This window comes from Galendromus occidentalis, unplaced genomic scaffold, assembly GCF_000255335.2.
Source record: "Galendromus occidentalis unplaced genomic scaffold, Mocc_1.1 scf7180000077477, whole genome shotgun sequence".
In the NCBI taxonomy this organism is placed as follows: Eukaryota; Metazoa; Arthropoda; class Arachnida; order Mesostigmata; family Phytoseiidae; genus Galendromus; species Galendromus occidentalis.
The window spans coordinates 1,206,047-1,232,678 of NW_003805465.1; the positions used below are offsets into that span (position 1 = coordinate 1,206,047).

Genomic DNA, 26,632 nt, shown 5'->3' on the forward strand with positions numbered 1-26,632 from the left:
TTCTCTCCGTCGTTCCAAAAACTTATGATCGGGATCCTTTCTGTTGAATCATGTCCTTGTCTCGAGAGGCCACTCGATGAGGAACAGTTCGCCGTCGACCATCGAACCAAGCGACCCTTCAGATGACAAATCTGTTTCACGATTGAAGTTCGGGTCTCGAGCTCCTTCGGCGCCGTCCCGCACCCCACGTAGCCCGCGTTTGTGCTATGTCAGTTTCGTCGTCCGCCTGCTCTCCCTATCCGGGAGAACGACGAACACCGACCACGGTCCCGAGCCCGCGAGACTCCATCTCACGAGGATTCCGCTCAGCTTGAGTTACGCTCCGGTGGGTTTTCACTCGCTCTGGTTTCGGACAATTCAGGATTTTGTTTCGCGCAGAATCGTCGCGGTCACAGGTCCACCGGTCGCGGGGTTTCCGTCGATCAGCGGTCCTTTGCCGCGTAGACTTCGACGCCTTGCTGTCGACACTGCTTGCGTCATGTCGGGACCGGCAATTTTCGGCCGCTGTCTCGAATAGATTTTCCGCATTGATATTTGTCCGCGTGGATATTGACATAATAGTTCGTCGACAGAGAACGAGATAAGCGGGAGCAATTGTTTCCGTTATGAAGCCTTCAATTAGGCACCCTTCTCCCCGCCGCGCAATTCAGAGCGCGACGGAGTCCCTTCGAGCGAGAATGTCGAAACCCGAGGGGACCTCGCAAAGCATCTCGTCATTGTCGTCGCACGCTTTTCGTGGACTCGTTTTACGTCTCCCATCCAACTCAATCAGGGAGACGGCTTAGCGAAACATGGTGCTGTAACTCTACGGAGCTACAGCCGCGTATTTGCCGCCGATCTCGTTGTTTGTCTAGCTGTCGTCGACGACGACTCGCTTGACACACTATTAACCTCAACGTCGCGTCAGGATTCTTCTGCTCAGGGATGTGCTTAGAAGTGCTATGGGACAGGAGACGGATCTTCCTCGACACGCTGTCAGGACCGGGACGAACACGAAAGAAGGAAAACCGCAAGGAAAGTGTCAGATGAACTCCGCTCGTTGGCCGTCTCGGTGAGCCGTCAATGCTGTCTGTCCCTCGCTCGAGCACCGGCATCGAGTGAGAATCCGTAGTTTCGATTCTCGGCCAGTCGGCCTCGCTATCCTACGGTCGTAGCTTATCTCGTTATCTCTGATGGACAAAACCGCACGCTCGTACATACATATGAACATCCACATATGTATCGTACAAGACGTGTACACATCTACGGTCTCTTATCGACTGGGAGTCGCGTTCGCTTCGTTTACGTTGCATACGTTGCTTTGGGCAAGGCCGTCGCGTGTTCTTGATGCTACGTCTGCTCACTGTATCCGTTGCGCGTTTGCGATGTACGAAGGAAACGAAGGATGAAACGGCGGGATAAATAGGTTTGGACTCGTTTACGCTCTGGTGTTTCAGATCCGCATCGAATCTCGACAGCTCCCATCGACGGCAATGGAAGATGACCGTCGATCGAGAATCCAGAGCGCAATCGTGAGCTCGCCGCGCTCGCATTCGAATCGGCGCTCATCTGATTACACGAGGGAAAAAATCGCAAATCATCTACCCGGCTCGCGAGAGTTTTGCAGCCTCGCGGATTTTTTCCGGATCTTCAATTTAATGAGCCGAATCAAGCAGATCCCATTATTCGAGCTGTCAGGCTCACGAGGCACGCTGACGGCTAGAAGGTAGTTTAGAGATAGTTGAGTCGAACGAGAGAGGTGATCAACGGTTCTCTCTGTTTTGAGGAATAGCTGCACTCGAGGCAAGCACAACAATAAGCAAAATTTATTACCTACATGAACTACGAGCTCGCCAAACAACATGGCTTGAGCATCCCATTAGCTACGGATAGCGAAGCCTGCTGGTAGGCAGGCAGGCCGACCGAGCGGCTCATGCTCACGCCCACTTGCGTACCGAATCTTCAACAGACAAAACGGCTGAGGATTCGAGAGGGCCCGACTACGTACCAGAGCAAGCGGCCGCGGCTGGAACGACGTTGAGAGGTTCTCGACTTGATGATGACTAGAATGGCAGCCGCGGTGTTGAGCGTACGAATGGCCGCGGCTGGTCGTCCTTAATGAAAACATAGCGCCGACATAATGCGCCCTCACAGCCCTGGATGAGCGCTCTTGCCGGTTGGGGATCGGTGGAATATTTTCTCTCTCGATAGCCATCTCTTGAGGACTATCGTGATGAGTATTCGCCTCGCCGCTCAGGCTCTTGATTCATCCGGGCGGATCGGTTGTGGATCTTCACGAAACCTCGCAGAGCCGAATTCTCCTTCGAACGAAGTCACCGACGATAAATACGGAGGCTCTATTTCAAATGAGGGTAGAGTCGGTCGCTTCTCTCACGAACGCGTCTGGTACCTTAGTGAGCAATAATTGACACCCGAGCGCTTATTCGCTTCCGTATCGTGGGAGGCTTCGTCCCCACGATCGCCGACATCCATCATGGGCGGCAAGTGAAGTATCTGGAAGGAAAAGAGTAAAGGAGACGATTCTGGGAGTCCCAAATTCGTCCATGACTAGTCAGGCCTCGCGGGCTTTACTTCGTGTGTCCCACGCGTTCCGCAGACTCATTACTGTTTGATGGGGGAGGCTTGAAACCAGGCGAACGGGCTCATTTCCGCTATACTCGGTCCAGCTCGCATATTTGTTCCGTGAGAAGAGCGGCATTGGCCGCTCTTGTGAATCTCGAGGTTCGAGATGCGAGAGATATGAGTTTCAGGCTTGGTGGACGCGTTAGAGTTTCTGTCGCCCGCCTCTCGGTTTTCGACCTTGGCGACATACGTGCATCGTCTGGCTCACTTCCTATTCAGATGCCCCCTTAATTCGACTTCATAGGTCCCCTGTCAGCGTTGCCTCCTACTTTGCTCGTCTCCGTCGTCCCAAGCCGCGAAAAACACCCCAGAGACGATGTTGTGGACGAACTCCGGCTCGGTGAGTACAAATGATGCTTAGATCGGTTAAGCTCGAGACGTTGCTGTTTTCCCCGCCACGTCGCACACCAGGAGACAGCAGACTGATGTACGGACTCGCTCACTCACCGAACCACACGGAGGCAAGTAAGAGAGCACAGATCCCAGATGAATTGTATACACGAGGCAAACAGCAGCAGATCTATCTACTTCGATGCTGGTGGTGAGGGTCCATAATAATTCGCTATCGTCCCGAGCAGAGCACTCCACCATCACATTGGGGTGGTCCCACTCGACTTCTGCTGCACTCGCTTCTTCAGGGGGATCGGGACGCAGCGAGTTGCGACGGTGGCAAGCAGTCGAGAAGACGACTCGGACCGTGACTGCTTCCGGACGCCGTCTAGGTAGATGGGAATTTCGTCATTCCGATTGCAGGTATTATTTTCGCGCATTTAAGCAAGGCTCGGAGAGGGCATGATCCGACGATCCAAAACGAAATGTCTTCAATTCAAGGTTTGAGCCTTCGTGACAACCACTGGGTGGGTTCGATGTATTGATAGATTTCCCAGGATGAGCGCTCAACTTAGGTCCTTGCCATCAGGTCAAAATCTCTGGGAATAGTGAACGAGGGTGCGATGAGGGTCGCTCGGAAAGATGACGAGAGGGGAAGATCCTCATCATTGGAAAGGATTGCATGAAATTGGGGATGCCTTGAAGTCGATGTATGTATCATCAGTAGGAGCCCTCCCTCTTGCGACCGGAAGCGCTCGCTCGATTCTTGCGTTTTACCCGAGGTTATTCGTCGCCAGACCCAATGTGACCCGCCTGGTGGCTACATGGCTTGTGCGCGAGACGCATGAAGCCGCGCTGTCATGGTGACACTTCTCTCGTCGGCGTCGGGGACTTCCATGGGCTCGATTTTCAGAGCCGACCGATAATTCCTGATGGGATTCAGGGTCCCCACCAGAGGAGTGAGCTTCACTAAACTTCAGGTTCGTGTCGGAATTTAAGAGGATGTGAGAGCGAACGTTGGTTGCCTCTGCCGTCGCTGCAGCAGCGAGAAAAGTCTAAAAGTCATAGACGGCCATGAGGATGAGGCGGCTGGAATGCTCCTTGGCAGGAAACTTCGTTCCCGAGAAACGCCACGAGTCTGATTTTGGTCTTCATGAAGCGATCGCGTCGCATGGAAAGAACAATCCTCAGAGCTTTCCGCGAGAACAAGAGAGGCGACCGAGCTCCGAAGAATTGACGGCAGGTTTCGTCCAAATGAGCTTCCTTCCATACCGGCGCTCCGAGTGATTATTGACTTGACTTCCTAAGATGATCGAATGGTACCTCTATATTCCTCGGGGGATTGGGGCAACGAAAATGAGCCAGAAATATCCCGTAGCCCTTTCGACTGGTCGTGCGCGAACAGTCCGAACTCATGAATTCAGAAGCGTCAGCGGGAATCGAGAATCTTATATGCGGAGCACGTGAGCCAACTCGCAGCCGAGATCTGCCGGGTCGACGCCTTTTCTTCCCTGCTAAACTTGAGAAACATCGGTCTGGTTGGATATTCATTCAGTGGGAGTGAGCTCGACCGAGACACGGGCCCCGTATCCTCGGGAATTTCAGCCGAGGTCACGCACGGATCTGAAGTTGAGCGAAGAGGCCGGAAGTCGATGCACCATCCGATCGTGAGCATCGGAAATCGACGCATGATCAGGTTAAGCATCCGACAGTTCCCTCCGATAAATCCGAAGATTTATCCCAAAAACGGCAGACAATCGGCCTGATTCAGGATGATCGTTTTCGAGATTGAGCGTGGCAGGAGGGAATCCGGAGACTTTTTCTCCTTCTTCGCAAGCACAGAGAACTGTCCTGACGAGTGAGTCTGCCCTGCCAGGAACTGTTAATTACGGCATTCGTTTTTATAACCGGAGGGACTAGCTAAACGGTATACATAAACGATAGCTTGTGTGTGCCGCCATACGAATGAAGTTTTTGCATTGCTCCTGATTATCGACACGTTTCGCGCACCGTTCAGGCTTGAGTAAATAAGATCGTCGTTCTCCTCAGTGTCTTGTTCACCGTCTTCGTTCTGCCCTGTCCTGTGCCTGCTCTCGCCGCTTCTCGCGACCAAGCCGCTGGTGGTGCCGATGCGTCCGTCGCTGCCGTCACCGATGTTGTCGTCGCTGTTCGTAAGAGCATGGAAGCGCGAGAAGGAAAAAATTGCTTCGTTCTAAGTCGGCTGAATGAACAGCGCCCTCGAGCTTGGAGTTTATTCTGCTCCATCGAAGAGAGCGCTCCCGACACTCTCTTACTAAAGCTCACACTTTCTTTGCCCGTGTCAAACACGTCTCGAGCGCAGGTAAATAATGCGCGCTGAATAATTTGAGCGTGAATGACCTTTAGTGCCGTTTATCGGATGCATGTGATTCTTCCGAGGAGTCTGAAGGCATCTCACCCGGCAATCAGAGGTGATTCGGGTCGAGTTCTACCGAAAGCGCTGTCGATAGACGATCCCGCCCTCTGATCTTCACGGCTTGTCTGTGGGGGTAATTTCTTCCCCAAGACGCCTTCTACCACCCTATTTTCCATATACCTAAACCAAAAACGGAAGGGAATGGATAACCTGACCCACCGTTGCTCCTGAGCTCGGATGATAACTTCCCATGGTACAACGGTGCGATTAGCTGTTCGCGGTTTCCGCCACAACGTTTACCCTATTAAGGCGGGAATCGGCAACTCGTTCAAGAGTCTCCGTGTTTGGAGCTAGATCTCATTGGCTCTTCCAGCAAAAATCGTCACGCTCCTCCTATCCGGTATCGTTTCGGATTCGACAATCTCGGCCTTGTTGTCTATGTTTTCCCTTCGCCACGCTCGCGGATTCAATCATCAAAAAAAGACGTCTTATGGCTGCTGTCGACTTTGAACTCTTTTTTCTTGTCGAGTATTTCTCTTCCGTCTCCTGTTCCGGAAACAGGCGATACGAGCAATCGCAAAGGAATTGAACAACGACGGGAACCCGAGACGCAAGATAGATGCGCGTTCGGTGAGCGGCGATCCCCAGAGGATTTAAAAATGCATCGCAAGGCATCGTCTGAGCTAGAGCGCGAGCAAGGTTGATGAAGAGCAATTTATATTTGATGCGACCTGAGGTGTCTTTAGCGTTCTCGGGAGACTCCCTTTGTGTGGCATCATTAGGCTAATGACAGCGAGACTTCATCCAGTTTCCTCTCCGCCATCAGCGCATTTCAAAGACTTCAGCCGCCATCAGTAGTCGGTCGGCTGCTTCCTCCGTCTGTTTCCTCTCGGCAGCTTCTGTGTCGTTTGACTGACTGGTTGCGCAGTCTGTCAGCATCTGAGTTCGCCGCTAGTCAGCCGCATAGTGAATCCTTCGCTTGCATGTCTCATAAAACCCTTGAAGTGTCCGCCCGTCCGCTTGACCCGTCGGACGTCGAGCCGAAAGCCGCACAGAAAAGGAGAAAAGTTGTGCGTTCCGGCAGTCACAGTAGAGCCACAAAACCGTTCGGATGTTGAATGCACATCCTCCGCAACGATTCGGCTATCTACGACGGCGCACCGTTGTCTCTGGAAGAGACGACGAGCTTCTCAACAAAGACGACAAGCGCATCAACAAGCAGCGAGAGTCTCGATGATGACCGGGCTGTGTTCGCCCCTCCCCGCCGGTTCTCCTGGGGGAGGAAAACGAGGAGTCCGGGAGGACCGTGAACGAGATACTGAGCGAGGAGAAACTTGGAGTAGAGTACATCCGAGAGTAGCGTGCCGAGGACCTCATATCCATGAGTAAAGAAAGGTGGAATTCAGCCGTTACATAGGAATAACGACACCGAGTGCGAGAGACCACGACGCAACACGAGCATCGTGGCCCGTCGCTCCGGAACCTTCCAGGCAGAGGTCGGCGGCAATCTAGGACGTCTGCGCTCGTTCCTTGTCGTCGTTGTCGGCCTCGCCTCTGAGGCCTCCTTGCTGAATTCTCGCCGGATCGCTCCTCCCGTCCCCTCGAGGCTTGTCCCCTGGCCTTACGCCTGCCTCACGGCACTCAGGCATTCCAGCTCGTTAGCGGTGTTAAGAGATTTCGAGAGAGAAATACCATCAGGGGCTTGAGCTACTCTCGAAGAATTCCTGTGAGAAGAAAAAAAGGACGTTACCGAAGACATTCAAGGGGCTTGCTTGATCCTCGCTGGTTGGCTGGCTGCCTGGCGTGCTCGTAACTGGCCGTGCCGCGTGTCTCATTCCTGACGTCTCGGCTGAACGTCTGGCGGTCGTCGCTTCTACGAAGCTTTAATATTTCCGCCCGTAATCCGGACTTTGTAATTAAGTTCACGCACAATTTTCGCGAAGAGCGTTCACGGGCGGACCTTCGCCCGCAGCCAGTCTGCGAATTTCTATACGAGCACTGTCGCAAACAGCCTGCCAGCTAGATTTTACAGCTCATTCCAACATTTAAGACCTCGTTGTGCGCTCAAGGTTGTTCGAGTGGTGCTCTGACCCGTCAGATAATCATTCAAGGATTGTTTCCGGAGTCGACAACGATCGGAGGACTTGAGAAAGACAGATGGCTAAACGTGCGTGAGCCAGCCAAGGAAGCGGCGTGAATGAACGAGCCACCCCCAAGGCCGAGTAAGCGATTGAGTTCGGACGCGAATTCATTCACTCACAAGATGGAGGACGCGAGATTGCAGACTAACACGTGCTTCGACTCTCTCACACGAATCAATCCCTCCATTCACAGCGATACGTTTGGCGGGTTGCCGATCCACTCGCTGCCTGCTCAGCGGGATAATATTCTTACTAGATAGCGCATTACGTTCGGGTGTAGGTGGCAAGGAAGGCAAGTGGGTCGGCCACAAGGAACGCCGCGTGATTCCGGTAGTAGTCTTGAAAAGGATTCCAACCGCGAGGGGAGAACGGAGATCACGGACGCGGGAAAACGCTTTGCGGCCCACGGATGGGCCGCAGAACGGGGCACCGATCGACGTCGATGGGGAGCGGGGAATGCCACGGCTGATATTAGTACAAACTTTGTGTCCCGAAAGAACTCCCGCGAGCTGCTCGAACAAGAGACCATGACGGTGCAAGAAGTTCCGGGCGAGGAAGGAGACACAAAACGAGGGCGTCCGCAAAACAGAGTCTATTCGCCCCATCTCGATGCTACGTCGTACCCTATATGCAACTTCCTCGTCCCCGGCTTCGCTGCTCCGATGCTTCCCGAAGCCGTTGGGAACGGCCAGACTTAGTGTTTCTATTTGCTCCCTATTCAACTCCCCCCCTTTTGTTTTCGCTTTTCAAGTTCGTGAAAGTAAAAGCCGGAGAGCTTCCCCAGGGTCGGATCACCAAACTGGAAGTCTTCCCCTCTTTGAAAACAGTTGGAATCGATGCGTAACACAACAAAGGCCAACGGAGCATATCGAGAGACACTCTGGAACCCCTGCTTGCTCAACGCGGTGGTGCTCACATCTCAAGATTTCGAAAGCGAATGTCTCGCATGGATCGAGATCTCCCACCCCGACTACCTCACCCGGAAGTCCCGCGGATGAACAAGGGGAACAGCTGGAGCCTCAATCGGGATTGAGCTAATTTTCGGTACACCAAGAGCCAAGAATATCAATTAAAGCCAGACGACCCGAGCCCAGTCGTGGAACGCGGACAAAATGGATAAAACTGCTCGGCGATTACAAAATCGCGTGGACGATGATTTCCTTTTTCCCATCGCTCGAAAACCACAGCTCCGCGTCCATTCCTGACTAATTGATGATTTGAGTGCGAAACGTTCCGATGAGAGTCGAGAACCTCCCTGGCTCTCCCGCCTTGCTCGCCGTCCGACTGCCACTCGATTGTTGTGGACAGTCGGCCTGAGCTCTGGCTAGGACGGTGAGCCTGATTGTTGGGCTTGTCAAATCTCCGATCCCTTCCTTTGAGTTGAAAACTGGGCCCCGCATTGGCGAAAGCGTCACAGAGGTCCATGCTTGACGACGAATTCGCAGAACGGTGAAAGCGCGTGAGTGCCTCATGCTTGAGATCATTAGAGAACACTTCCCGGAGGAAACTGAAGTTACCGACTGGGGGAAACTCTCGCAAGATGTTTTGATTGCTTTGGCTTGGGGGCGACGTGGATTCAACAGCGAAGTGAGTCGGAGCGAGCGGCGATTTTGTTCGTTCGCGCTATTTTGCATCGTCCAAGACTTCATCGAGTTCGTCTTCATCACGAGTCCAGATTCGCGTGCCATTTTTTCGTTATCCTAAGGGCTGTAGGGCAGGCCCGATATTCCCGAGGGAAAGCTCTAATCATCATCTGACCTTGCTTTTGCAGACTCCTCTGCCAAATGTTTTCCTAACTGCTCGCGGAGATGTTATTCGGCGGCGCTCTCCTAGGGCGCCGGATCTGATGATCTCCGAGTTTGGCCATTTCCGTAAAAACTCATAACAATGAAGCGCCTCGCATCCCAGGAAACTCGTCAGATTTCGTACTCACGCGAATGCCTTGTGTATATTTTTCCGCGACTCACCAGCGACTAAGTTGAGCGTGCAGAATAATTCAAACATTCCACAAGCTTACAAAGTTACATGTCTGCGGAAACATTCACCGACACATCAGAAGGGTGAGCCTAGGGAGTCGATGTCAGATCGCGATTTGTGGAATGGCTCTCAACAAGAGCTTGCTAGTGAACCACGGTCCGGCAGAGAGGTCAGCAAACGCCCATCGAGCGCAGACAAACAGCAATCGCGGAACAGACGACGACGACAACAACGCCAACAACGAGTATGACGTACGATGGTGGTCGCCAGAGCCGGAACGGCGGCAAGAGAAATGCAATGTTCAGCAGCTGCCGAGCAAATGGCAAAACTTGGCAACAAGTGCCGCAAGTGACTGGAGCCTGGACGCTCAACCGACGATCTCATCCGCTCGCGGCAGCTGGACGCAGTCATGTTTTCCCAGATTTACGGGTGTAAGAATCATCTTCCGGGATGCAATGCTTGCTGAGTGCGTTTAGAGGGGATGTGCGATATGATATTTCGAGAGTCCATGTGAGCGAGCCCGGAGAATTTCGACACCCATGGGGGATATAGTCAACCCGATCATCATCGTCGGAATATTATAGCTGGGAAAGCATACGGAATTTTAAACCGATTTTCGGGGCGCTCGATTTCGGGCTGTTGCGAGAAGCCGTATGCCGAGTCCTCGAGACCCAAGAAATCACGCAGAGGTGTCCTGGGGATAAGCTTTCGGAGACTGTACCTCGCTGTTTCCCCCGTGGGGAGCTTTCCTGCGTGTTTACGAGTGAGCAGCCTTTCCCGTGCGGGACGAATTCTATGAGGCATCGTCCCAGTCGACTCACCTACTTCCACGGCTGGACCACTTAGCAAACGTAGTAGTCATAGGCGGATAGATTTAGTGCGGACGTCTCCTGAAGTAGTGCCTACCCCGTTCTGAGCGGCGGCGTTAAGCAGCGTCCATAAATTCTCCTGCTGCCGCTCAGTTCGCGTGGACTCCTGGCGGTAATAGCAACGCTTGTCGGTGAGTGGGTGGGCGGGTGGGAGGTAACGTCCCCAGTGTCAGCGCTCCGCTTGTCCGGCTAGGTTTGCATCATCATCCCCCCCGTCCGGCGCGTATTGCCCAACTTTGAAAATTTTCTTTGAGCGAAACGGGAACAGTTAGGCACGAAACGTTCCGGCTGAATATGCTTTGACGTCAACTTGTTGCGACTGAGCGACCAGCCCAACGAGTCTGCGTAATGAGTGCAGAGTTAGAGCAAGCTTGAAGAACTCTTGCGTACGAGCAGTTGTTGCCGCTATATAAAAGGCAGTGACTTCCATTTTCTGCAAGCTCTTGCGTCATCTCTACTCGGAGCCAGTTGTTCTCTCTGGTTCGGTCCCGACATAGAAGCGAAGCCAAACTACCGACAATTATGACGATCGTCGTCGTCGTCTTAATTCATCATAAATTGCGACGACGGAACGTCAGCGAGCCGGATCGACCATCGCTACGGCTCCACCTAATGGACATAAATCAGACGACGAGTAACAAAGTATTGACAGCAAATCGGTATTTACGTCGTACAGTCTATATGCGTCCCTGCATAACTACTCGAAGAGCTCGTACTCGACCGAATATGGCTGATTCCCCCTCTACAGAGCGAGTAATGATCTGAGATCGTTGCTCCGACCGGGATCTTGAGAAATTCATCTAATTTTGAGTTCTGATGATCGTATTCTCTAGTGAATCGCAGAGATCCAGAGTTTCAGCCGAGCACATAGAGTGGACCTCTATATGTCAGATGAAGTGGCGGCAAAGCCGTATTCCCTCGAATTCCGAGAGGCTGAGTTCTGTTGGTTTTCCAGATAGAGACTCTTCGATTACAGTCGACACGGGTAACCTCGACGCCTCACCTTACGTGCGGGAGGGACTCCCTCGATTGTCAGAGTGGACAGCATCTCGCCTCCGACTCCGCGTTTCCGAATAAGACGATTGAATTGAGCTGCGATCACAACCGACTCGAGTCCCATGTGCCGATGATTCGGCAGCGGTGTGATTCAGCGCGTAGAATATTTCCCGAAATTTTCTGCGACAGATGAACTTCATGGGCGAACGTTGCAGAAATACTCGGCGAGCCAAAAATTCGCCTAGAGGGAAAGGGAATCGAATCCTTGCTCGGTTTTGACCTGGATTCAAATGAGTCGCGAAAGAAATCCGTCGGTGGAGCGCTCGATAGAGCGAAAGATCCTGAACAAATCTCCGACGAGCAACTCATCGGAGTTTCGAAACCTGCTACAATCTGCGCCGACACCCACAGATTAGCACTTACACACGGTGCGAGTCATTCCGGAGTTGGAGGAACAGAATCCTACGGCAGGCGGCATTCGTGAATCCTGCAACAACTGAATAACGCCGTAAGCGTATAGAAGCAAATAGATAGATAGATAGATAGATCGATCGTTCGATCGATCGATAAGAGAATATGATTGCCTATTAGCTATGAGTATCGCGTCCAGGAGGACTATTGTCATTGATGGTGGGAGCGGCGATTCACTTCACGTAGGAAGCGTTGATATCGCCTAACAACACGAGTCGGCTACTCCCTGTCCGATAAGTCCATTGAGTTAGCGGCGACGATAATCGTTCTGTCGGCCACATCCTTATCGTAAATGTTCACTCCTCTGGGCCGCAAGAGCAAAGCATTGTGGAGGCAATCGCGTGATTGCCGAGCCTTTGGCTGGAGGAATATGAATACGGGTTGAAAGCACGAGTCTAGCGTTGCAGATAGGCCCGTCGACCAAGCGATATTCACTCCGGCCTCAGCGTCAAGCGCCAGGCAGACAGACAGACATGAAGGTGGGCTTTTGTCTCTTCAGTCTCGTTGCATATTCTGTGATCTGCCGGCTTCATGGCTGTAACATCTTGACTCCGACGTGTACGGCAGTCGGTGTCGTTCCGGATCCGGGCCTCCGGATCGAAGTGATCGCGAATAGGACGGCCTCTGATCGAATCCCGAATTCGAGGAACAAGTATTATGCGCCAGAACTTGTCGGCGGTTCTATCTTGAACGCATTACCGTGAAACGATCGATGTCAGGCGTTCCTCGATCCAAAGCAAAGAATATCATAACGGGCGCCGCCGCCGAGAGCTTAGGATTATGGTAGAGAGCCTCGTAGCGTCGGCGCGCTATCCGCACTCGCACATCCACCTCGGATCTTGGAACTGCAGCTTTGATGCTCGTTACGATCGTTTCCAGGTACAGAGCAATCCTATTCCCCGTCGCGAGGTCTACCCTAGGGAATGAATGGAATTGGTGCTTCCGAGTTTTCCGACTTGCTCCATGTAGCATTTCAAATGCCCAATCTGAGAACTCGCATGTTCCTCCTCGTTCGTTCGAAACGAGTAGTTCCTGATGACGTCCCTGATAAGGAATCGAATCGACGTACGCCTTCCTTCTTCTCTTCTTAGGCTAACTCATTGATCTCGGAGCATTGAGAAGGAAAATTTTGGAGGAACCTGCAAGGTCGAAGGTCGGGTTTCGCTAGCTTCATTTACGTCTCATTGTCTCGAGGGGTCGCCGAAAAGAACGGAGCTCGAATCTGTCTCCCGGATTCTAGATGTATCGCTGAACTCCAAATAATGCCGAAGGTCCTCAACGGTGCAACCCGGACCACGGCCTCACGCACTCGAAACGTCGAGCGAAATCCTGCGTGCCACGAGCCCGTCACGGAGTTGTAGCTCTCAATCTTCTTCCCGAGGTGTGCTGGTGGAATCGATACCGATTCTCTCTCAGAGTCCTTCCACTTCTGGTGCAAGATACCCATTCGCTTCCCGAGAGGTAGAGATTCAGTAAGGGGATTCTGATTGATATGTTCCGAACATGAGTTAGCCGAATCCTAAAGCCGCGGTCTGTTTCGCAAGCGGCTTGGCCGACAGACTGCTTATTTGGCCGTACCCTCCGCTCCTCAGCCGCATGGACCCTCACCCCGGGCTCTCTCCAGTGGCCCCTTCCCGGAAAAGTTGCCGGGAACACGTTTGCCTTTTTCTCGGTGCCAGTTGTGCGAGTGTGACGAGCTTGTGAAATGTTCGAGGTTGTGCCCTCAAACTAAATGCTAGTCCGACTGGAATTTCGACGAACTGCTACCGGTCATAGTCAGGGAGTAGTTGGCCGAGTTCTCTATGAAAAGTGCCACTTTCGCTATGGATATGGTGTAGTTGTCAATTGAAATGGCCACTTTGAAACTGCTCTTAGTGGCTAGTATAATTTCTGCCACTCTGGGCCGTGGCCACAAATCGTCTTCGTTGGGAGGTGGTCCACGTCAACGACACTCCCACTCTGCCATCTCTGGCGAGAGAGTCCGTGAGTATCTCCAATGTCATCCCGAGTTTCTCTGGGGAGAGATAGATTTCTTTAATTTTCTCACACGGAGCCGAGTCTCTTGAGCTCTCGCTGATTCGAGCAGTTGTTCTCCGCATATTCGGGGAGGGAAAGTACGCGTACAGCTCTGATACCGTCCGTGAGCGTGGACCGCGATGCCGATTCTGAGAGAGTGTGGTGCACGACGAATTCGCCCCACCTGATTTACGGAGCTCCGCCTTCGATTACGCCTCCGAAACGTCACCGATTTGCGTATGACCCCCGCGGCAGCGAAGAATGTTCGGGCCATCTCTCATCGACTGGGCTCGCTCCCGGTTGGACTTCCAGGAAATTCGTGGAGAGTAGAATCCCTGCTTGCCTCAAGTTGAATGAACACGACGCGACTCCGTGGACTCGCGGCGACATCCCATGGGGTTGGGGCCGCACATCGAGGGAAATGCCGGGCGACAAGGCGGGAGGTTCCGAGACCGACCTATGACATGAGCTGTTTGAACGTTTTTGCGGTAGTCACCGCGGCTGAGAGATCGACTTCAGGTTGTCGCAGCGCAGAGCTTGGGGAAATGTCGACAGAATTCGTCTCCGCACCCACGCGAGGGACAACAACTATGACGAAAGGGAACTCACGTTCCATGAGAATTCAATTCGCCTAATTACTTGAGGACAGTTTTTGAGTCGGCAGAAGCTAAGTCCCGAAACTTCTTACCCCTCTCCGAGCTGCTGAGAGAGTCACTGTAATTTATCGGACGTGATATCCGACGCGCATGTGAGTGACAAAGAACGATGACGATGTGTGCTCTCTGTGCATCAAGCTATCGAGATGTGCTGTGGTTGTGCAGCGTTTCTGCATCTAATTACTCTGTTGAATTATTTATTTATTCTCCCTCATGTTTGCTGTCGAGAGAACATGGAGGCCGCTTGCCTCGCTTGAGTTGCCATCGCTGCTGCCGCTCCTCGCTAACGTCACTCCCGCCTCTATTCAGGAGGGGGACACCACGACGGAGGGAAGAGGACAAGGGAGTGACTTTTTTGTTTGGCTATCCCTCTTTCGGCCTTGACAAGTTGACGACATTTTTCCCTGTGCAGACAGGAGACGCTCCCCACTCAAGCGTGGAAGTCTCCGAGCCAATCGGTGATTTCGAGCTGAGCCTATGAAAAAAATCCTGTCGTCGGAGCTATCGACCGACTGGTACTGCTTGTCCCTGGCGTCGACGTAGGACGAGTCTCGATGTCGTCTAATCGGAGCCTTGAATGATTCAGTGGCCGACAGCTCGATTATGAACTCGAAAAGCGCTCGCTTGATCAGTCGATACCGCTTTTGTTAGGCACAAAGGAATGGCGATGGCTGCGAATCGTTCCATCATTTTACAAAGTAGTATCAAAACGACCCGTTGTGCCGCTGTAGTCTCACTTCAAACGGTGCCGTCCAGAAGCTGTTCCCATGCAGTGTAAACAAGAACTGCCGTAGCTGAATGCGTAGAATGTGCGTGCGTTTTCCCAAAGGCACGGTCACCGGTCCGAATGCGATGCTCGAGAAGTCGCCGAGGGTGCTTGGGCTGCAAATATAATTATTCGCAACAACGATCCGGCAATGAATTTTTTAATCAAAGCCGCATGACATCCAACGGTCTCCGGAGTACACGCCCTGCGATCGTATCACGGCGCACCGTACGGGGAACGATCAGGGAAGCATCATACGATTCGTTTCTGGTTTTCGAAGCGAGCCGTCAAGAGCCTTGTGATCGAAAAACCTTCGTTCTCACTGCGGCAGCAGCAGCCGCCACAGGGGTCTTTTGGCAACAGATAACGTCCTCACGGACCTGGACATTTTGAGCGTTCTCATACACTGTCTCCGGCTCTTGGAGCTGCTGACGGCCTGGTTGGACGGCTGGCTGCTTGGCCACATTCCCATTGGAGCCGGCTGAGCGTGCACGTTGCGCAGAGCGATCGTGCGTGCCGTGCACGTCTAGCGGACGGTCGGTCGACGGACGTTGCACGGTGGTTGGACGGACGGATAATGTCGACTTGAAGCTAGATTAGAATCGACATGATGGAGTTGTTTCCTTTAAATTGGTCGAGGTGAATTCTCGATTCGTATTCCACCCAGCTCGTCGAGGCCCGAGCAGCCAAGGGTTCGAGGACCTCGGAACCTTTCCGAAGGGGCTCACTGCCGCTCCAGGAAACAGTCTACTCCGGAGCTTCCATACCGCGCCTCCATCGAGACTCTCGCTTGCCTCTCGGTAACTCTCCGTGGCCGGCGATGTGGTGTTGTTCTAAAAAATGATCTAGCTGATGTGAGGCTTCTCGAGACGGGATCGATCAAGGATGGGTTCCGGGGAAGAAGTAGTCTGCCCAGAAAGGGAGCGTGGAGCGGCTCCACCCTCGAAGCTTTCGGGCACTTACACAATTGATATTGATTGTGGCAGTTCTGAGCTCATTCCTAATCAACAAAATATGTCGGTTCTATCCGGTAGCGAAAATGCGCACGAGTTGGACGGTGTTTTGCACTGCGGGTCTGACTCAAGCTATTTTTTTATGCACATCATTGGTTCGAATGATAACTCTCTTGGAGTAGGTTCTGAGTACAAGCCATGCTCAACAAAGGCTTCCAGATAGTCGGCGTGCGCGGGCAAACGAGTTACGCGCTGAACGATACTCATTCATTAGCAGCAAACATCGTAATCCCTCACAAGCTTTACTAACAAATGAGCAGCCCTTCCGATACATGTGCATAGGAAGATTAAAGAGAATGTTTTTGACTGAATCGTGAACAAAATCCCGCGTTGCCCTCATGTGCTTCCGCAATTCAAATTGAACATGACGGGTAAGAGCTTCGGAACACGGTCCGAAACGAAGCCCCCTTCCCTCCCTGATTTCTGCCGAAGGCGTCAGAGGAGCCGCACACCCAGCGGGAATTTCTCAACTTCTTTGATTGGAGTCGTAGGTAGCTCGACCTTGATTCAGTCAGTCCTATTCAAGGAAAGGAGGATGGAAGAGCGAGATCGGAATAGTTCGATTCAAGTGAATGCCCCTCGTTAGGAAGACTCTAACTGACTAAGGGACTGGCAGGCGAATCGGCGCGCTTGGCTGACCGTTCGTTGAACATTTCTTCCGAATCCGTGGGGAGTGGACTTTCTCACCTGAATAATCCTCACCCAGGAGCAGGAAAAGTCCCAGAGTTTGTGAATTCCATTCTCCGCTCGAGTCGACGACGACGACGAGGAGGAGGAGGAGGAGGGTCCAAAGGAATCATCACTCCCAAGCTCAGACACCAGCACCAAGTCCCGCGTCAAGCAGCTCGCGTGCACGGACGCCTCCATCCATAAATACCGGCGCCTTCCGTTAGGCGAGCCTCCCGTGTCACGGCTGAGATATTGCAGATCCAGCTCCGAGTCCTGTATTGGACTGCTGTCACAGATGCACCTGTTCCGCTCGGAACTCTCACGAGGAGCACCCACGGCTAAATTATACATATTATGCTGAAAGCTCGGTAGAGAAAAGGGAAGGTGATTCTGTTTTCCTTATGCAATAATCTTCATTCCGTCAAGACGGAGTTCTCGACATCGAGATATCGTTCGACGTGGTACGCGATTCTTGGACAGCCAGCATTGAACGTCATACCCGTGGTAGCCGCGGCGTCATATTCGTTATTATTACCATCGACTAGACCTAGTGTCTGAGGGCGACTTCGCCGTGGCCAATTTGTGATTTGTCATGTTTTGACTAATGAGTCCTCTGGTTTACTATTATGACACGGTCCCGTTGAAGCCCCTCGATCGTACTCGCTCGGGCTGGGTAATTCCCTGATCGGCGAACATGTGGAGCTAAGTGGAACCGGAAACGCCGACAAAGCGAGAACAAAGCCTTTCAAGTTTGAGTCGGTCTTGCCGATATCAACACACTGAACCTCCGTCTTTATTCGAACCGGGACAAGGTGCGTTCCTGAGAGCGTACTCTCCAGTCGGTTTTCAGCGGCGCGTTGAACTGTAGGCCTAGCGGGAGCGAGCTCCCGGAAGACCTAGACCGTGGACAGATAAAACGGATCGAGGCAGCAGCCACGGCTATGGGAGGAGGAGACCGGAGTGATTCGCTGAAAAATCGCCCCTGACAAAAAGGATACATTCTATATAGGTAAATTGTTACGAGTTATATGGACCTACGAAAGCATGAGTATGAGCAAGAGATATCCAATCGAACCCATGGAGACATCAAACTCGCTCGAGGGGCCCAGGAATCCCCGATGTAGGTATGAGAACTGCGCAAAAACGACGTGACGCAGTGTCGTGAAGGAACAAAAGACTCGAACGCAACCCGTATTTGGGAACTTACGTACCCAGTGTGAATAACCACAGCCAGACCGACGACTGTCGTGCGCACTGGGACCGAACCCTCGAGTAAGGATCCGGCAATCAGCCGTGGTGCCTCAGGGCAAGATGCAGATTAAGTCGAGACCTGGAGGGAATCCATAAGGAACTCACCGAGCAGCAGTCGTGCCGTGAGTCTGCGTCGGAGACGAGAGCGACGATCCGTCGACGGTTTTGGAAGCTTCTTATATCGCTTAATGTTTCCTCTCGGCGCCCTTTCCCTAGGACCCAGATGATGGATTTCATGCTTGACGTCCCGACTCACCTCCGCACCGACATCTAGTACACTATCGAACTGAGAGGTGCAACGCGAGGAGACGTCTCCCCTTTGAGATCTGAGAGGCTCATGCCCCTGGAAGGCGTCATAGTCACCAGATCCCCCTTGGTCCGCTCGAATTTGTTTCCTCGGACCATCCCCTCTCGATAAGAAATTGAGCTCAAGCTCTCTTCGAACTGTCGATGCTAGCGCGAACAGCAAACATTTACAACGCGCCGGCCTCTGAATCTCACCTGATTTCCCATAGCTCTCGTCCTGAACGGGGAAGCGGAGCGAAAGTCATCCGAAGTATGCCGACGACGCGCTTGTCAAGCGTATAGGCCGGAGCCCCATACTTTCAGCTTCGCACAAACTCCGCACAGGAGACATCGTCTTTGGAACGAAATCTCTATTTCGTTGCGACTACTTTGTATCACAGGACAGTTCACCGAGTTTGAAGATGGGCAGCTCTCTCAGCTTGACCACGATCCCGAGATCTCCGAGGGGTATTCATGCATTCCCGTGTGATCGGAGGAGGAACTTTGATGGCAGAGCTCTACTCCCACCACAAGATGCCAACCACTGCGGATTACGACAATCGCCAAATTTGATCGATTTGGGTGTGCTGAACCGTTTCAGAATTATCAGGGAAGAGTGTGCTCAGGATAAATCCCTCCTTGTCCCATAATGTCTAATCGGACATTCTCACGGGCTTTAGCTCGGAATTTTCGGAAACGAGGAGCTGAAACATCGAGGGACTTGATAGTCTCGGTGGCCTGCGTGCACGCATGCATTCATGCATTTGCGGCTCTTCGGTGACCGAAATTCGTCCAGAAGGCAAAGACTGCAACGAAATATGCTGTGACAGGCTATCTGTCTGGGGAGCAACCCGGTAGTCCACATTCATTGCCGCAGCTTAGCCGTGACACGACGTGTCGGACAAATTGCGGCCGACCGGATGGTGGAGGCGGACTAAAGCGTCGCAGATGGAATTCTGAAAGACGGTGATAGGAACGGATCACCTAATCTGTGACGACACCGCGATTTGATCACCTCTGAATTGCTATCGCATGATGACAGACGATTTGAAGGCTCACGTCCCGCGATGACTCCTTCTGGATAATTTCCTGAAGCAGGACTGAGCGACGAAATGTTGGGATAGAAGAAAACTGTAAGATCTCTCAATATCCGATTCTCCGATTTTCGTCCCGTGCTCATTTTTTGTTTTAAAATTCAGTTGTCCTAATGATAGATCGAAGACTTACCGCAGGCAATCGAGTAGCCATCGAGCTGTAACTTGTGATTATATTTTCAGTGGTGAAGGCTGAACAGGGCGGTTCGACAGGACTTCCCTGCGACATCGACTCCTACCTCGACGATGAGCCTATCATCATCCGATGGTTCCGGGCCAATAGTACAGCGCCGTTCTACATTATTGAAGATTCTCATACAAGAGGCATTTGGAACGCCAATCACGACATCAGTATTGATTTTGCTGGAAGGGCATATTTTTCGGGTAGGCTTGACGTTCTCGACCTCAGTGCTATCCATACGGAGGCATGCACGCCGACAGATTATCAAATAAAGGATCTCATATACGAGAGACATAATCGAAACGAGCGACGATATCGATGAAATCAGCGACTCTCGCATTTAATCAAGAACTCCCGCTTTAATTCGAGACTCATGGGGAAAATTCCATCTTTGCAATAGAGCAGAGCCATAAATCTCTGAGGATTCGGATCTTGAACCCTGATTGGCACCTGCAGTCAGTCCACCAAGAATGATCAAAACCACGTTTCCGAGAGCCGCTCGATGTCTCTGATCGCCAATAGCATTGAGGACTCGCGGTGGAAAAAGATTCGCGCTAGATAATTCAGCTCGATGTAAGATCAAAATCTTCGGAATTCCAGCTCTTAGCAGTCCAGCCACCCTAAAACTCTCGAGATTGTTCCCGGCAGATGCCGGGAGCTATTCCTGCGTTGTGAAGTTCCATTCGGGGGAAGTCCGCGTTCACAACATGAGCCTCATCGTGGGAGGTGAGTCCAGCAAATATGCGAGATAGACATTTTTCCGAGTTGGGATCAAAGTTCGCCAGGCCGGGTTCGACGAGCTCCGCTAAGCTCGAGGATCTTCAGTGTCTTTGAGAAGCGGTATTGACGGTCGGCACGACGGGAGCTTCGCCGCTCGATTGCTCGCCCTACTTACCGCATTATGCATATTAATTGCAGTGTCACCGAGCAAACCCGTTCTGACGGATGGAGATGGAAGCATTCTCGCTCCGAATATCGGACCCTATTATGCTGGCCATAACCTGCGACTGAATTGCATCGTAGAGAAGGGTGAGTAATATTCATCCGTCCGCCCCTCTGGGGAGTCGCTCAAACATTGGACAGAGAAGCAGTTGGCACCTGACATGAAGAGGAAATCCTTATCTGGCGGACTTATGTCTAGCACTGGCATCGGTTGTCAGCCCGTCGAAGAGGCGGGAACTAACCGCATCGCTTACGATCATCAATACTTAACTGCTCCAAGTTTCTGAAGCTCTCTGCTCACCATTCATTGCAAAATATGATTAAAGTAGTCAGACATCTCGCGATGGCGGTGAAAAGAGGCTCTACCTCCGTTAGGTCCCTGTCCGCTTTACGAGACCGGATCAATCAATAGCTCGGCAGCGAAGCTCTCGCTCCATCAGACGATGGTTCGACGCCATTGGGCGGAGGAGACTTCAATTAACAGACGTTCAATTATGAAAATGATTTTTGTGGCGCCTCAGAACGTCTACAACGGCTCAAGTTTCTCTTCTTCCTCTGCAGGCTTTCCGGTTCCTTCGCTGCTGTGGAAACGCAATGGACAGCTCATATCAGGCCAAGAGACAAAGTACAAAATAATGTTCCAACCGCGGCCCGAGGGAGCCCATTCCGTTCTCGACGTAGGCAGATTGACGAGAGACGAGCTCAAGGCCACCTTCGCGTGCGAAACCTTCAACAACATACTCGAGAATCCTCTCTTCACCAGCGTCACGGTTGATCTAATTCGTAAGCAGGTTTTTGTTTTTAGCGGCTTGTTCGACGACTTGCTGGAGGCATCTGGGGAATTCATTCGGGCCGAGCCCGCTTGTTTGCGAGAATCCCGATATGCATATTTCTTCTCGAATCCGGTCGTCTGTAATTCGATAAAACGTAACCCTTTGAGCGACAAGACCGTCTCGGAACTTGTTCGATCCTAGCGGACCCCCTCCGTACGGTACGACAAAGCAAAGATTTCGGATCAAAGAAGTTTGTGAGACAGCAAATCGCTCGCTCGCTCGCTCGTTCGCTAGGTAGCCCCCGCCGTCGACGTCTCCGCGTAAGATGCGGGCGAGCTGCGACACAGAGTACGCAAACTATGCCGCTGAATGTTGCCTCGTACAATGATGACACACACAAATTCCTTCCAGTTCCCCCGCTATCGGTGGAAGTGGAGCATGCAGGGAACACGTATGACGCAGGAGCTCAAGCAGAATTTAGATGCCGTGTTACGGGCTCCCGGCCATTTCCCGTGGTCACTTGGATTTTGGCAACACGCAAGCTCGAGGCGTACTTCAGCCACATCAGCGATAACGACGATGGTGAGTGTTCGAATGAACGTGAATACGTCGAAAGCAGCTGATCGAACCCAGGCATATTGGGAACAGGAGGCGGTCGATCTGAATCGAGAATAACAATCGATCCGTGCAGCGCACTCATGGAACCCTCGAGTTTTCTAGCCGCATTCTTTCGAGCGACACGTGGCTAAGAAAAGCATCAACAACTTTTTGCGTTTTCCCGAATAAAGGCTACCGGGTGTTCTTTGCGGTCGACTTCACTGCGGCTTTTTTGTCAAAGGCTCACAAGCGTCCGGCACCCTGACAGCACGTTGCTTGAGGTGGTCAGAGCTCCCTTGGATGAATTGGAGTCTTTCAGCATCGAACTCGCTCTTTTGAAATTCCACGACGACGCATGTCTATACAAAGTATTCCAGTTACGAACTCATGTCAGAATAGGGGCCTGTTGATTCCGCGATTCGCTATCGGTGGAATCGACCCTGACACCTTCCAAGACTTCCGATACGGGAATTACAGACACCCGGGGGAATTCGCAGCGAAACAAGTCTCAGATGTCTGAAAAGGCCATCAATCTCTACCGGCCTCATTGTTGCTGCTGCTTTAGTCGAACACATCAGGCTGTATGGAAGAAAACGAGTCTCTTATTGTTACATTCACGCAATGGCGTTCGATCAAAGTGGCTGAAGTGAGCAGCTTGCTCATGTCACGATGTCCCGCTCCGATAGATGTCCAGCTGCATTGGCTTCGTCGGAACGAGGTCACGGACCTCATCAGAACTCCTTTTTCAGGCAACACTACAGTTTCGACACTTTTGCTTACCATGAGCCCTGTCGAGGATCAACAGAAACTTACCTGTAAAGTAACGAACTATCAGTTACCAGGAAGTACCTGGGAGGACTCCATACAGCTCAACATTCTTCGTAAGTCGACGCTCGCTCTTTCCCGCTCCCCACTCCCTCATGCCGACGTGTACTATTTTTAAAGGAAGCGAAGCCTTAAGCCGACGGGCGCCCGAGAGAGTCCGACGGGGATCATCGTCCTGTCTGAGGCTAAGCGACTCTCATTCCAGACCCACCAGTGGTTTCTTTGCATTTACGACACGGCCAGAGTGTAGAACACATCTCACAAGGTCAAGACGTAGCCTTGGATTGTTCTGTTTCGTCGAATCCTCCGGCGTCGCGGGTGTTCTGGACGCTTAATGACCGGGTCCTGAACCCCACGGAGCTAGACGAGGTGTCGTCGGAGGATTTTGAGATCGTCGGGAAGCAGATGCTGCTGCGTAACGTTTCGGTTTCGAAGCACAATGGGCGCTACAATTGCGATGTGACGAATTCGCTGGGCTCTGTACGAAGCAACGACCTCGACCTCCGGGTGAAATGTGAGTGCTGACTCTAGGCGGGCGGTGGCGCATTCATCCGTCCCCCCGTTCGTTCTTACAGTCGTGTATTCATTCATCTTTCGTGCTCCATTCGACTATTCCTGGCTCTTATCTGAATACGAAGACGACGACGAAGAAGGCGACCGTCGGCGTCGTCATCATCCGCCGACAAAGCCATCGCGTCCCCTAGCAGCTCGATGCTATCGGTGGATATCTCGCCTTTAGAGAAAAAAATGATCGTCCTAAAGTTTTCCCTGCGTGTTCGCAGATCCACCGAAGTGTCATTCGACGGTGGTCAAGAACTACCGTTACGGGACGACGAAAGTGCCATTAGCGGTTCGCTGTCAGATGGACGCCGATCCAGCGGACAACTTGAGTTTCACTTGGATTGCGTACAATGCCACCGGCTCGAGAGACTGGAGGCTGCTCCATCCCTCAGAACAGCAGATCATCAACGGAAGCACGAGCGTGTTAAGCTACACGCCTGCCTTCCTCAACGAGGAGATCACCATAGAGTGCTGGGCGAACAACACTGTGAATAGCTCGAGCCAAGAAAAACAGCCTTGTGTGTTCCATATCGAGCCCTACGGTGAGTGAAAGCTGAGCGCGGAGTTACGCTCCCTTGATGTCCCTCCGACGAAGATGCATGCGAGCGGATGGGGAGGCAGTACGGGAACGAAAACAGCGCTGCCTCAAGTGGAACGGGGGCGGGCGCCCAGAGAAGGGGCGGGGGTAGAGACACTGACCGAGCGAGCCAGATTCAGCTTCTGCTGCAAACAGCGGCCATCGGGGAAAACGAGAGCTCAGAAGATTCACAGAACAGCAGTCTTATCCGTATGCCGTCATCTCTCTTGAAGGTGTTCCGACGCCACTGGAAGGATGTCAAGTGGTTAACCAGGCACAAAGCTGGTTTTTTCTCGAGTGCGACTCCAGTCGTGAGGATGTCGACAGAAGCAAAGAGTTCTATCTCTTAGAGGTGTTCAACGCAGACACACAGGAGCTGTTTGTCAACATCACCTCAGATGAGCCCGTTTTCCAGGTAGGTTGTATAAATGGATCTTGTGTTTGACAGGCTGAACGTAGAATTTTTTTTGGACACAGAAAGTTCCTCTCAGAGAGAGAACGCGACCTTCGACAGCTCGAGGACACTAGCGTAGTTTCGACACGAGCACGTTGTCGAAAGGAGAACGGGGGAAAAAGCTGTCGCTCTCCTCCTCATCACGCCTCGCGTCGAAGAACGGATACTCAATCTAAAACGCGCCGCACTTCTAAACCACCCGAGAGCAGAAGTCGAGTCAACTATGCCGGCTCTCTGTCATTCGGCGCTTTTGCTACAGTATTTTTTTTCGTTCAGCTGGCGATGCCGAGCAACATTTTTAGCCCTGAGGATTTTTATTCAGGTTGGGGACATACCCGATGCCACCGAGTGTATCGCCCTCGTGTTCGCGGTGAACGAGAAAGGTCGTTCGGAGCCTTCCAGAGTGATCGTACAGGCCATATCTCCGCCGTCTAAGCTCCTCACTTCGGGTACGTACGTTCGTTCATACATACATGCGCTCTCGTAGAAACAAACGGAAATAGCGGGATGGAGGAGAAAAGAGGGCGAAGCTGCGGCAAAAGGTTCGGCCGCGAAAACGTTTTGTCGTCGTCGGCGACGTCTGCGGTAGCGACAAGGACAACGACACCTCACCGTGAACCAATAGAACGAATACAAAGGGAGAAGTTTTGCGGCGGAACGGCGTCATTTTTTCCTGAGCAGTTTCCTGCTCCTGAGAAGAGGCATCGCCGTGACGGCTGAAGGAATTCTACCTCCTGTCGGAGCAATGATCGAGCATCGATCATGGCCTTCGGTTCGACTCCTCCTTCGCCTATATGGCGGGAGAATCGAGAGATTCCTGATTCGTCTCTTCCAATCGCAAAGTATTTCCGACTTTCCATAGGTAATTTTCACCCTGGATATTCCAATTGGCAGTCGAAGCATCAGTATTCCCCGAGAGATTCCCCGACCCTCTATCCGGACATCAGGAACTCAGTCGTGAGCCAGCAGTGCAGTTTCCGTCCCCTCTCGGAGAACGCTGCTCTAGACGCTCAGTGCTCAAGTTATTAGATGCGCACGAAGCGCTGAATCTGATCGAACCACGATATCGGAATAGACGACTTCCTTGCAGGTGTAGGAGTTTCTGTGACGGCGATCACGTCGCTCATCGTATCGCTCGTGCTACTCGTGAGCGTCGCACTCAGTTAGCAGCGGCTCCGTGCCCGGAGGCAGAAGAATGAGCTGGAATCTTCGGGTCAGCGACATCGCCGGCAACAGGATCTCAAGGAGCAAGAGCTCAAAGAATGTCAAGGTCCTGTTTGCACCGAATTTACCGAAAGCATCCAGCTCGATCTAGGCGACGAGAAACCTCCGGGCAAAGTGGTGCTCTCTCAACAGACGGGGGGTTTGCGCGGTTGTGCCTTATTCCGCATCTGCCGCAAAAATGACAAGAACCGGATAATCAGTATCGTTCAAGAATCCATCGACCAGAAAGTCTAACCGGAGCATTTACGGTGTCCTTCGAAAAAGCGTCGATTTCTCCTCTCCCTTCTCGAGCGGAGACCGCCGGCCGCCTGTTCGACAGGTCCAGGAAGCGCACTCCTTTCTAATTGAATGTGTCATGCCATTCCCCAAGTTTGTCGTGTTGCCTGGAAATCGAAGGTGCGGCGCCTCCTGTTTGCTCGATCACCGGAATCGACTTCGGAATCCTCAATGTCACCTCCGGGATTCTCTCAAACAATCGGGACGACTCCCGGGCATCTTCCCGACGGCTTTCATCAGAAACTTCCTCGGCGGCTGCTTCAGCGATTCGACCGCAGAAATAGATCCAGCGATGCGGATCCGATTCAGCGACGGGAATCCTCATGGAAATCTCATGGAATCGAAAATCTTGGGGAGCGGGAGGCTGAAGAATGAGTTTAAGGGAGAACGCGGAACCGCTACCTGGTTTCGGAATCTCAGGAGTGTTGAACGGCGCGATTGTAAATACATATAAGACTGTTTTGGAACCGCTATCGAAGCCTTTGTCGTCTCTTCCGCGAGAAGTACGAAGGAGAATCCAAAGCGAGCGGGAGCCCCAGGCCAAATGAACCTCAAAGAAGAGGACTCCGAAAGCGGCGCGTCCCAAGTCTTTCGGGCGAGTTCTTACGTGATTCTCTGTAAAGTACCGCACGCCGGATTGCGTGGATTTTTCAATCGAATAAATTGTATGT

General features: G+C 52.3%; 1 protein-coding gene across 1 annotated transcript; it reads left to right on the forward strand.

The window, feature by feature from the left end:
• The first annotated feature begins 16,616 nt into the window (after positions 1-16,616).
• LOC100904768 (protein sax-3-like) lies at positions 16,617-25,628 on the forward strand. Its single transcript, XM_029111972.1, has 12 exons — positions 16,617-16,623; positions 19,735-19,935; positions 20,333-20,458; positions 20,651-20,761; positions 21,236-21,457; positions 21,859-22,029; positions 22,794-22,925; positions 23,075-23,383; positions 23,652-23,972; positions 24,241-24,422; positions 24,784-24,910; positions 25,552-25,628. The coding sequence occupies exons 1-12, from the start codon at positions 16,617-16,619 to the stop codon at positions 25,626-25,628; spliced, it is 1,986 nt and encodes a 661-aa protein (XP_028967805.1).
• Positions 25,629-26,632: the final 1,004 nt, after the last annotated feature.